The sequence below is a fragment of the Manis pentadactyla genome, chromosome 4, assembly GCF_030020395.1.
Source record: "Manis pentadactyla isolate mManPen7 chromosome 4, mManPen7.hap1, whole genome shotgun sequence".
In the NCBI taxonomy this organism is placed as follows: Eukaryota; Metazoa; Chordata; class Mammalia; order Pholidota; family Manidae; genus Manis; species Manis pentadactyla.
In genome coordinates, this window is record NC_080022.1 from 41,376,781 (window position 1) to 41,390,200 (window position 13,420).

Here is a 13,420-nt window from a genome sequence, read left to right on the forward strand (position 1 = left end):
ATTTTAAAATCACATAGTCTGTAGAAAAGAGAAAACTTGTTTTCAGGTGTGGAATGAGAATGCTTTATGTTATTCTTACAGATCTTGAATCGAATCTCATGAATTCTGTTTGAGGATATAATCCATAAAAATGTCTGAATTTTTCTAAATGTTTGGTTTAAATAAAAAACAAAGTATAGAAAGTACTCTCTTTCTAGCCAGCCTACATTCACTTAGAGTAATGAGTACATTCGGTAAAATTCTGTAAATGACTAACCAATAAAAAACAGCAGTATCTCTTTGTGTTTTTGATGATTTCTGATTAAACTTACTATTTTTCACAGAAAATTGAAACTCTCAAAGAGACAACAAATGTAAGTTATATGTTTGATTAAACTCTAGCTTTGCCTTAGAAAGTGCTTTAAGATGTAATTTCTATTTTAAGCTGAGAGTATTACTAAAAAACAATCGAGACTTTAATTTTTATGAATTTTTACTAGGGTATTTAAGAATTATATTATTTTCTAAAGGGATTTAAATGAATAGAATAATTCCTCTAATTGAAATTGACTACCTTTATCACTTTTATCTGTTTCTGTTCTTGTCTGAGATCTTTGGATAAAAGGTGTCATCTGTGTATAGGGTATAATACTCACTTATAATTGAAACATTGAGATTCAAGTTTTCTGATACACTGGCCTTCTGACATTATATAATGGGGTACTAATAAGAGTTGTATCTTGATAAAAGCATTCTAAAAACAGGCAAAATAGTATTCCACGTTTGCCAGTATTTTTGATAGGATTTTTTACTCTATAATTGTGTTAAAGTTTTGAGTAGATGTTTGAGGAATTTACATTGAGATTGCCCGATGTTGATTTAAGAATTTGGAGTTATTTCTGTTTAAGTATTGAAAACCATTTAGATGTTATTCAGTATAAATTAACAATTTCTTGCTGTTCCTTAACAATTCATAGAATTGATCATTATAATTCATTTGACACCAGCAACATATTTGAATCCACTGGCGACCCGGAGAGGGTATTTCTTGTGTAGTATAGCCTTAAACCCTGTAAATTTGAATTGATTTTTGTACCTTAAGCTTTAATATTGTATGACTTTTATTCAGGGCAAGATCCTAAAATCAGTGTTCTGTTTTTATAGAGCATGGTAGAATCAATTAAACACTGCATTGTGTTGCTGCAGATTGCTAAAGTAAGTAAATTTTACTTTTACTTAATAGCCAAAAGAACTAGATTCTGAAACATACCACCATTCTACAGTAAATTGTATTGTGGGTTTCCTGGTACTATTGAACAAGTATTGTGTTGGATGTTACCTTTAAAGCATGTGCCTGCTTTTGATAAGGTAATTTCTGATGGTGGCTGTGAGGGAGGGGGACACATTGGAATGACTCACCCCTTCCTTCCATTTTATCCATTATCACTGCTTGAAACAGAGGCTTACTTTGCAAGACCTTTCACAAAAAAAGTTTTTGTTGGGAAGAAGGAATTCACTTTTACTAGAGTTCTTTTTCTCATACATAATGAAGAGTATAATAGACATATGTATTTTTTAATTTTGTTAAAAAAATTTTTTTCTGGTACTGAACTACATTAACAAACCACTGCTTTAATTGCTGTTCCTTATTAATGAAAAATATTTTGAATTATCATTGTAGGTTAAAAATTTCATGGATACTGTCTGCTTTTCTGAAAATTTTGGTGTATTTAACCTAAATATGTAATTTGATTGAGTGATACTTTGAGAAGCAAGAATTTTAGTGTTTGAAAATTAAAATTAAAAAAGAAAAGTTTCCCCCACTCTCTCTACCTGACTGTACCTGGCTAGAAGGGAGTGGGCAACCATTTCAGCAGTCAAGTTTAGAAATGATGTTTGTGTGAGTTTTTAATTACTGGTATTTCATTTACTCAGTTGCTTGTATTTGTTTGCCCAACAGTGGGCATTTTTGAACCTAGCATTGTTTATGACACAGTAGTATAGGACAACCTGTCTGTGCTTAGATATTAAGGATATTCAGCTTATAATTTAAAGTGGGGCAATGTCATTTTCTTTTGAGGCTGTATTCAATATTAAAGTGTCAAAACCTAAGTGCTTGTGTTCACTATCTAGGTATTTTTGACCACTATGCCTGGTTTCCTATATATGTGTCTAAATCTTTCATCTACTTTGGTGCATCAAAATATATTCTAAAGATTAAGGGAGGACAGAGTTGGAGACATAAAAGGGTTAAGGTTTTTGTTTTGTTTCTCTTGAATGAAATTACTGGGTAGGTGGGGAGGGGGCTGGGGCTGACTACAGTTACCCAGAGGCCTAGGTATAGATAACCAGTAAACTACATCATGCCTAGTACCAGTAGCTAGGTATTTTAGGAATTCACATTGCTTACTTTAGAAGATTGAGGAAGTAGAAGAGGTGATAGTATTTAGACCAGTTTAGGTGATGTCTGCAAACCATTCAGTACTTGAGATAGTTGTAAATGGCAGCCTGGTCTCTTTCAGTAGCTCACCCTTTAGAAGTACATCAAGTACATTTTTGGTATTTTGTCTTTGGAATGAGTTACAATTCAAATTGCTAAAATTCCTTTCACAAAATTCCTACAATTTAGTCTTTTTTTGGGTCCAGCTTGAAGGTCATTTCAAGTTCCTTCTGAATGGATAACATGGATTAAGTAAATGGAATTTGGCTTTTTAATTTTTTCCAGAAAAGTTTTATTGTTAAGTCCTTTTATGTACATCCCTTTAAATTATATATGTGCCCTATAGGAACTCTGTATCTTTAAACCTAATTTAAATGTAAATCAGTCATGCCTGCTATCCTCAGTGGTTTCTTTCCCATTTCCTTTGGAATGGAATCTAAACTGCTTACCGGAACTTAATACTCTCTCAGCTCATGGACCCTTTCGTGATCACACCATTCTAACATTGACCTGTTTTCCTTTTCTCATGCCAAGCTGTTTCTGCTTCAGGAATTTGTATTTGTTTTCTCCTCTGCCTGGAAGGATTTCTCCCAGATCTCTAGGGCTCACCTCTCTCACCTTACTCAAATTTTTGCCCACATGAAATCTCTTTGGAGAGACTTTCGTGACCACTCTTTCTAAAATAATCTCCACCTCACTTTCGTGTCTTTTCCTTCATGGCCTTGCATCACTAGTCAGATTTACATGATACCATGTTTATTGTCCCTCTGCACCTGACTGTAGTCTCCAGTGTTCTGTTTTTATGGAGCATGGTAGAGTCATGCTTTGTCTCATTTACCATTCGTGTCAGTCTGCTGAGGCTGCCATAACAAACCACCACAGACTGGGTAGCTTAAGCAACAGAATTTTATTTTCTCAGTTTTGGATGCTAGAAGTCCAAGATTAAGGTTCCTACCCATTCAGCTTCTGGTGAGGGCTCTTTTTCCGGCTTATAAACGGCCTTCTTCTCAGTATGTCCTCACAAGGCCTTATCTTGGCCTGGGGGTGCGCGCACACAGGAGTAGGAGGGCGAGGGAGCTCCAGCGTCTCTTGTAAGAACACTTACTGGGTCAGGGTCCCACCCTTAGGCCCTTATTTACTCCCTTTAGGGGCCCTGTCTCCAAATACAGCCTCACTAGGAGGTTAGGGGTTCGATATCTAAATTTGTGGGGGACAAGAGGGACACAAACATTCCCTCCATAACACCACTGTATCCTCGGTACTTAAAACAGTTGCCTGCCACATAGGAGGGGCCTAATAAATAATTGTGGATTTTGAATGAATTTTTCTAATACATAGCTTTTAATGGTTGTTTGGTTTAGTATTTACATTGTATATATAACTTTTATTTAGTCACCTCTTTTGGGGTGCTGTGATGATGATCCACATAAATTCTTTGGCTAAATCTAATCTGTGATTAAGATATAAGGCTTTTAAGTAATAATGAGAGGCAGTGTTACATTATATTTAAGAGCATGGACTCTGGTGCCAGACTGGGTCTGAATTCTTGCTCTACCACTTGAGCAAGTTTATTTATCCTCTCTGTGCTTTGGTTTCCGCCTATATAAAATGGGTATAATAATAGTGTCTGGACTCTTACTGCCAGTGTGAGACTTAAATGAATTAGTGTTTGTAATGCTGTTAGTACCAAGCATATAACAAGTCCTAAATAAGTATCTGTTAAATTAAAAAAAAAATTTTAGGAAGGCATACATTTTAAAGTGACAATATCACATATAGGTAAAAATGGAGAACTTCCATTCAATACTGATGGGAATATAAATTGTTATAGTCACCTTGGAAGATTATTCTTCACTGGCAGGTTAATAAAATATTGGAGTCAGCTGCTTTGAGAAAGATAACTGCCACCTGAGACCTGCAACGGTATATAAAAAGATAGGTAATTATACCTTTCCTGTTTTGCCTTGATTTAGTATGAGCTTCTTAGAGGCAGCATTCTATATGTAGGATTTTAAATTCCTTCCAGTTTTGATTATTTGCTTTTAATTCCCACTCCCCAAAACTTCCCTCCTGCCTAAATGATTAGAGCATTGATTCCCAACCTTGGTTGCACTTTGAAATCAGGTGGGGATCTTTAACAGTTCTGATGCCTGGCTCCCACTTCATGACATTCTGTTGTAATTGCTATGGACTATACCTGGCATTGGGATTTTTTAACTTCCAGGGTGTTCTAATGCACAGCAAAGTTTGGGCACCATTTGGTTATTGGGATTTTCTGGTGGTGGCTGTGTTAGTTCAGAAGACTTCGTTGTTCCTTTGTACCATAGATGGAGCTAGTTTCCACTCATGGGAAACTGCAGCAGAGGAAGTGAGAAGTGGGGGAGCAGAGCAGAGCAAATCTGGGAGGCCCCTATAGATGGGTACTTGACCAGTTTTTCATCAAGATTAGATGGTAATGTTGTCCAGCAGGTCTGTACCTGGGGAGGTCTTTCCCTGTGCACTAGGTGAAACCTCAGCCTGGACTGGGAAGGGTTCCTGACTCTGAAAAGAAAAGATTCTTGAGCAGATCAGACGAGTGTAGGTAAGGAAGGAATTCATTAAAGCAAGAGTAGCAGGGAATGCTCTCCAAAGAGCAAGAAGAGCAGAAGGAGAAAAGGGAAGCTTGTTGAACTCCTGCTCGGCATAGGGCAAATCCCTTGCCAACTCCTAAAGCCATGGCATCCAGTGTCCACTTGAATCTGCACAGCATGGGAAGTAAGCCCTTTTCACCCCAGGATTTTGGGGAGCCACAGAGCACTGGATGAATTGAGATTATGTTCTGAGAACTTACCAAAGGCAAAGGAAGATTTTTCAGGCAGGCTACTCAAGAACATGATCATACAGCTACAGGCCTGTCTGGGTCATACAGATGATGGGACCTTGCAAGCCCAAATCAGAGATCTTAGTAGCTCTTCCCTACTTGTTTGAAGTAGAACAGAGAGAGTGAAGACTTGTGCTTAAGTCTAGAAAACAGAATGAAATAGCAAAGTAACAAAGATGCTTACCACTGGAAGAGCACAGAGACAAAATGCAGTAAGTTGAGCAGTGAGAAGTCTTTAAGGTAGAGCAGACACTCAAAGAAAGGGGAGTGTGGGCAGCCTCAGAGAGGAGGCACACTTAAGGGCTTAGGATTTCAAGAAAGGGGGAAAGGGTGGTGGGCTATGGGGGTGATGCATAGGCTTGACATGTGGTCTCATGATGTCTCTTTCTAGTGTGAAACATTATGTCACCATCCATAGTCTGCCCTCTAGATACTCTGTAAGATAAACTTAACACAAGGAATTTCTTGATCTGTTTTTCTCCAAGATGTGGTTACCCTCAAGCATTGGGGACATGTCATTTAAGACTACTTGCCCTGCCTTAAGATAGGGTGGATTATTGTCTGGTTACCTTAAAATATGTTAGGAATCTTACCTCCTAACTCCCTGGTTTTTAAAATGGAATCAGCCTTAAGATGGAGTCCCTCCGGTTCTTACTCTATGGTTTATATCTTGGCATTTTTTTCATAGGCAGGAAAACTAAATCATGATGCTTGTCCCATGTCCCTGCCCTGCCTCAGTAAGACCATAGCCACAAGTCATTATAAGGAAGTGAAATCAATAAGCAAGTATAAAAATTCATTCTTGAGATATTTCATGTTCTGTATTTTTCTTTTTTTTTGCTCCAAGTTTTCAATATCTTGTGTGTATCTTACACTTTGAACTAGCCACTTTTCAAGTACTCAATAGTCACATGTGGTTAGTGGCTTCCAAAGTGTGCAGAGCACAGTTCTAGATTATCCTTTCAAAGGTTTCTGACCATAGATGCTTTTAAAGTAGATTGTGTATTTAAGTTGTTCTTGAGTCCCAGGTTCTCTCCCAGAACATTTTCTGCATGGACTTTTTGTTTTCATCAGTATTCATTGATTTCTCATCAGATTTTAAAACAGCTTTATTGATAATATGATTTATATACCATAAAGTTGACTCTATATAAAGTGTACAGTACACTTAAGTGGTTTTTAGTATATTTACAAAATTGGTAACCATCACCATATTTTAATTTTAGCATTTTTAAGTCTATCTCCAATAAGCTGTCATTCCCTATATCTCTTTTCCTTGCTACCCTTGCCCCCACCCATTCCTGCATTCCTGGGTAACTTCTAATCTATTTTTTGGTAGATTTGTCTGTTCTGGACATTGCATATATTTAGGGTCATGCAAGGTGGAGTCTTTGTGACTGGCTTCTTTGACATAGCATATTTTCAAGGTTCATCCATGTTGTAGCATATATCAGGATTTAATTACTTTTTTACTTCTGAATAATACACCATTGAATTTGTGTTTATTCATTCATCAGTTGAACATTTAGGTTGTTTCCACTTTTTGGCTATTATGGATAATGCTGCTGTGAACATCGACATATGTTTTTGTGTGGACATGTATTTTCATCTCTCTTAAGTATATACCTAGGAGTGGAGTTACTGCATTATATGGTAGCTCTGTGTTTAACTTTTTGAGAAGGTAAACTGTTTTTCAAAGCAACTGCACCATTTGAATTCCCACTCTCAATGTCTGAGGGTTCCATTTTCTCCACATCATCACCAACATTTGTGATTGTCTTTTTTGATTATAGGCAACCTAGTGGTATCTCATTGTGGTTTTCATTTACACTTCCCTAATACTAATGTTGAGAATCTTTTCATGTGCTTATTAGCCATTCATATATCTTCTTTGGAGAAATGTCTGTTCAAATTCTTTGCCCTTTTTTTTTTTTGCTGGCTTTTTTTTATCTTACTGAATTGTAGGAGTGATTTTATATATTCTGAATATAAGCCTTTATCAGATAATGATTTGCAAATTTTTCTTTAAGTCTGTGGATTGTCTTTTAACGTTCTTGATAGTGTCCTGAGAAGCATGTGCATTTTTAATGTTGATTTAGTCCAATTTATCAGTATTCTGTTGCTTATGCATTTGGGGGCTTATCTGAGAAATCATTGCCTAATCCTAGATAACAAAGATTTATTACTGTGTTTTCTTCTAAGAGTTTTATAGTTTTAACTCTTACATTTGTCTGTGATACACTTTGAGGTAATTTTTGTGATGTGATAAAAGGGGTCCAGATTCATTTTTTTGCATATGGTATTCAGTTGTCCCAGCCCATTTGTTGAATCTCATCAGACTTGAATTATAAATTTTCTGTCAATACCATGGTGTGTTTATTTTTTGTTTCATATAATTAGTTAAGTGTATAGGCCCATAATTAAGAGAGTTTTCCCTGGACTATATTGCCTCATTAGAAAAATTGGGAAGTATTTCATATATTTTATTGGTACATGGTTTTAAAAATACTTGACTCTGTAATTCTGTCCGAAGTCTTCCTAAATTATGTTTTGCTGCTGTTTTTGTTCACTGTTATATTTCCAGATCTCAGTCATGCTGGTATGTTCAGAGAAGAAAATAGGTCACCACTGTAATAAGGAATGAGAGACTTATAACCAGATGAACACACTAACTATAACTTTAGTAGGAAGTGACATTAGGCCCTTTCTTTGTATCATTAACATACTTATATTGAATTCAGTCAAATCTCTGATTCTATAGTTACTGAGATTTAGCTTTAACTGACCCTAATAAAAGGCAACTTGTGGTTTACTCATGAATTTTTTAAAGATTAAAAAAAAGAAATATGGGGGGCTGGTGATGAGTAATAATCCTTTTTAAAGTAATATAACAAAATCCCTAAAGTTCATGATGGGAATGGATTTGATAGTAAGGCATTTAATAGTCTATGGGTTCATCTAGATTTGACTTGCCTTAAAAAACAAACCACAATAGTAACAAAAATAATAAACCCTTATTTAAAATAGCATGCATTTATTAGTTGAGAACATTTTGGGCAAAGATTTGTCAGATACTTAAGCTTATTTTAAATTGTATCAGAATTAGAAATGATAATATACTATGTCAGTAATTATTGCTACATAACAAACTAACCTAACTAGAGTGTCTTAAAATAGAACAGTCATTTATTGTGCTGACAGATTTGCAGGTAAGCCTCATGACTTGTGTCTGTTTCATGCAGTGTCACTTGTGGTGGCTTGATTGGGGAGCCAAAGTATCCCCTGTCAAGATGGCTCACTCACATGCCTGGGAAGTCGGACTGGGGGCCTAGGTTCCTTTCCATATAGTTCTCTCCACAGCTTCTTGGGTTTTCTCAAATAGTCAATAGTGGTTGCAGCGGTTCCAACTAAACAAGGTAGAAGTTTGTGGCATTTCCATGACCTAGTCTCAGAAGTCACATGTATAGTCACTTCTGCTATACTTACTTGGTAGAGATACAGAATCACAAAGGCCTGCCTAGGTTCAAAGGTAAGGAACGTGAAACTCTTGTTGGGGCCATTTTTGGAAAATTTAATCTACCACATGATATAATTTCTTTGTAAGAAATCCTTTTGAAAAATCAATTTAATGTTTAGAAATTAATAGGGGATAACTAAAAGTAAACTAAAATACCTGAACAAGAAACTTAAATTTCTCTTCCTTTATAATTCTCAATAATTTATTTTCAGTTGTCTCTTAATAATTATTGACACTTTGGATATTCTAAATATAGTTAATTCAGTTGTGCAAATGAAGGGGGCAGTCCTAATATGAATTACTTAGATGCCAAAATGCACTGATTCTCAGGGTATGCAAAGAATATGCACTGTGTTGGAGAGTCCCAAGACTACCCCTAGGTTTGGTAAATAATCATACTCATAGCTATGATTTATTACAGCAAAGGATCCAAAGCAAAATCAGCAAAGGGAATACTCATTGGTCAAAATCCAGAAGAAACTAGGCACAAGCTTCTAAGAATCTTCCACAGTGGAGTTCTACAGGATGTGCTTAATTCCTCCAGCAACAAATTATGACAGCACATGTGAAATGTTGTCTGCTAGGGAAGCTCATTATAGACTTAACACCTGAGGTTTTTACTAGGGGCTTGTCCAGCATTTATCAAAAGTCCACACTTTGAAAAGGAAGGCAGTTGTTCAACATAAACCATATTGTTTGCTTAAATAGTCAGGCACAGTGAGCCATCCTTACCTGTTAGGATGCTGGGAATCCTCCTGGGTCCCAGACACCAACCAAAGGCCAACTTTGCAGGCAAGTTTTTCTAAGGATAGGTATTTCAGGCCTGCTATACTAATTCTTTTCTATACCTGCACTTCAAAAAAAATTACCCCCAAATACAAAAATACTTTTTGTTGACCCTTCAATATGTGAATTTTTGAGTAAGCCCAGTAGTTAAAGAACTTACAGATAAATGAGATATAACTTGACCATTATGTAGTAGTACCTACCTTACAGAGTTATTGGTTGTATATATGAATTAATATATGTAAAATACCTGCCAGGTAGTATTAACCCCTATATAATCGTTCCAAAGATATAGTGATTACTGAACCCAAAATCAGATCATCTGTTTTGAAAAGTAACGTATAAATCTGAGGCAAGCAGTCAGAATATGGAAAATTGTATCTGTCCTGAGTTTTTAAGGCTATATGATTGTCATACTGTTAGAATTTGGGGGTTGTGGGGAGTTGGCATAATTTTCTATAAAATTAAACTGAGAAAATATTTAGGGTCTTCAACCGTCAATTAGTATATCTGCTTTTAGTCATTGGTACCAATGTAACTACACAGTTCAAAAGGATACTTCTACAGTACACTTAATTTAATGCCCACATAGAAAAATACTTGCCATGCTGTTAGTGTTGGTAGTTGTGTAGCCAGTGATAGAATTAAGTTTGGCTAGGAATGTGCAAATGGAATTATAATCTTAATGGAAGCAGAAATAATTTTCTAACGTTGTTACTTACCTAGTAATATAAGCTTTCTTAGTAGGGAAGAAAGTACACAAGGGGTTACTTAAATGAAAGAATGAAGTTAATGTTTTTAACATTTCTCCTTAAGGACCAGTGTAATGCGGAGAAGCACGCAGATGGAATTATAGTAAGTTTAATCTAATCTTTTTGTTTCCCTTTACTTCTGCAGAGAATTATAACCAGTCATGTCAGGAGAAGCCTGAATTTCTACTCATTTTTCAACACAAATTCCTCTTTTCACCTACTCACTGCTTATTGTTGTCAACTCTTGCAATTTTCCTTGAGCTCCTGAAGTGGTCTATCTTCCGGCAATCATGTGGGGGAAATTTCCATTAAAATTTTTTTCTAAGCATTGGTTCAGATTGAAATGCTTTGCATGTGTTAACTTGAAGGGTTAATCATTGTATGAAAATGCAGCTTTTATGACTAAATAAGGCATAACGCAATGCTACATTTCTTGTCAAACTTCTTTTTCTCTCAGATGAAAGTGGGGGGAGGACAGCACAATATTGACATCGTGTATTGTGTTAACTGTCATCACTGCTGTGGGATATACTGCATTTTTGTTGGAACAAGTTGCAACATGAATTCTTGTAGCCATTTTCTTATTCTTCCCTCCCCCGTGGCTTTTTTTCTTCCCTTATATTCAACTTCCTCCCAAAAAGAAAAGAAAATTTCTTTAGTATTTCCTAGCTGGAAGCAACTGTTGGAAGGTTTGTAGTTGGAGCTGCTTTAGTTTTATCGTAACTGAGTGACTTCGGTTGAAGCTGTATTTCTGAGGCAGGAGGCAGCCTCTCTTTTTTTTTGTCCTGAGACTTTATAATGCCAGCTTGTCTGAGATCTGGAAACTCATTTTGTAAATCCTCAAAACCATCTCATGATTATACTTGAAAGGATGAGCGTGTTATCTTTGTATTTGATTAAAAATTTAAAAAAGAAGTTAAGTAGGATGTTTGCATATTTTTTAAGGCTAAGATAATGGAAGCATTTTAAAATTTGAATTAAACACATGGAAGTTTATTTCTCTTCACAGCATGAGTTCAAAGTTTGAGGCCTGGTGATATAATTCAGTTATAAACAATATAATATATACAGTACAAATATAATATTATATAATCTTAATTGATATCGGTATCTCAGGAAGAGATATTATGTGTCATGGAAACAGACTGTATATGTTGTCTAGCATTCCATTGTCCCAGAAGGCCCTAAGGAAAATCATGTTGGCAAATATTTTTACCTCTGTGCCTACAAAGCAAGATTAGTTACATTTGATTATGTTAAGACATGGGCATAGTTTTAGAAAGCATACCAAAAATGTTGACCATTTGTAGTTAAAAACATCTAGACAGGTGATACTCATAGAAGATCTAAATTTATAGAAAACAAACTTATTTCAAAATATTTGATCAGAGACTAGCATTTTTTCCTTGAGCGTTTTTATTTTTAAAGAATAAACGAAATGTTCATGGTTTAGGCCTTGGGCTTCGCGGCCACTCAATAGCTGTGACCTTAGGCAAGTTACTTAATCTTCAAGTCTTAGTTTCCTCATCTATAAAGAAAAGTGACTAATTCTACCTCAGAAGGTTATTGTAAGGCACAGAGAGGCCACATAGTACTCAATAAATGTTAGCTATACAAACATGCATGTGTATATAATTTATTATAAAATTGTACTACATGAATTTTATTAATGTTATAACAGATAATTGTTTGCATTCTCAAGCTCTGAACATTCATCTTCAAAGCAAGGTGTAGAATGTAATTTGACAGGTTTTGGCCTGAAGTTAATTAACCAAGGATAGTAGAAAAGTGCAGAATAGTTATATTTCTGTTAACAAAAATTATTTGGTAATTCTAATATACATGCAAAAAAGTCTGAATGTTTTCTTTGATTGACAAGCCTGATTTAGAACATTTCATCTGGAAAACAAAAGGTTACATTTAAATGGTAGAATTCTGGTCCCTTTTTCCATAGTTATTTTATTTCTTAGTCTCTTCTACAATTTTTCATATATAGTAGGTGGAAATAAGGAACTGATAAATTCTTGTTCCTATAGATCAGAGTATTAATGGATTTTGCCTTTGTAAAAGCACTTGGAGTCCTTTGCAGAAAGCCACTATGTAAGGACCTGTTGAGACACTTGTTTAGTTATTATCTGCCTGGTCCAGTATCTGAAAGTGGGACCATAAAGTAATAACCAGAAAGTCTTTACGGACCATATAATCCAGATATGTCTTCATTTTCCAGATTCATCCCACAGCAGATAAGAGAGTTGCCAAGTTCTTGGTAGACCGAGGGTTTTAAGGAACTAAAAGTCTCTATTTCTGTGCTTTTCCCAATGCTTCGAGAACCTTCGCCACTTGCTTTACTATGTTTTTGATAACTGTTTTCAGAGTTTCTACTCTGAGTGTCCTTTATTTTCCAGTTACAGTATTTATGGTAGACAGACTATTACAGTGACAAGAATTAAAATTCTTGTGTTCAAGTCAGTTGATTTAAGAGATCTGATTTAGTGATTTTTAGCTATTTATGCAGAGAGATGGTTTAAGAAGTAGAAAATTTAACTTAGACATTAAATGAGAATTCTACAAAAACTTCCCCATTATTTCAATTTCCATTAGATGCTTTTAATTTTTTACAAATATTTTTGGGGCTCATTCATCAGAATTTCTCTCTAATTCTGTTTCAGTCTTTTATAAGCTCTACCTAATATATATTTAAAGTTTAGTTTTCCAAATAAAAAATGCTGAAGAACTTGTTTTTATTTCTTGGATTTTATCTAGTATAGGCTTCTAAATGGTGGATCTTAACTTTACTCTGGCAAAGACCTTGGTTTTATCTGCCCCACCCAAATAAAAAAGCATCAGTAAGCTATGGAGTCTTGTTTTTAAAATGTTATACTAGCAAAATAATGTCTTAGCTTGGCCTCAGAAAAATCTAGACTTTTTTCTCCCTCGAAAATTGTAACTACATTTATTTTTTTCTTCTAAATCCTCAAAAAGAAAGCCTTTTTCTGCACACCCTCTAATTAGAAGATACATCTCTTTGCTTCTAGTGACTATAAAACAAGATGTCTGTACTATGAAATATACAGTGATGGGAGGTG

The 13,420-nt window shown here is 35.3% G+C and overlaps 1 protein-coding gene across 6 annotated transcripts in view; it reads left to right on the forward strand.

The window, feature by feature from the left end:
• The window catches only part of OSBPL9 (oxysterol binding protein like 9), a 195,720-nt gene that overhangs the window by 154,721 nt on the left and 27,579 nt on the right, over window positions 1-13,420 (forward strand). For 4 of the 6 annotated variants that reach the window (XR_008997005.1, XM_036893093.2, XM_036893091.2 and 1 more), the window contains 3 exons: window positions 324-353; window positions 1,144-1,194; window positions 10,399-10,437. Coding sequence is in view for 5 of the 6 variants with exons in the window: in XM_036893093.2 (XP_036748988.2) it covers window positions 324-353; window positions 1,144-1,194; window positions 10,399-10,437 (120 nt within the window). In the remaining variant the exon portion in view is untranslated. The remainder of the gene's footprint in view (window positions 1-323; window positions 354-1,143; window positions 1,195-10,398; window positions 10,438-13,420) is intronic. The other 2 variants (XM_036893094.2, XM_036893092.2) reach the window with 1 other exon arrangement.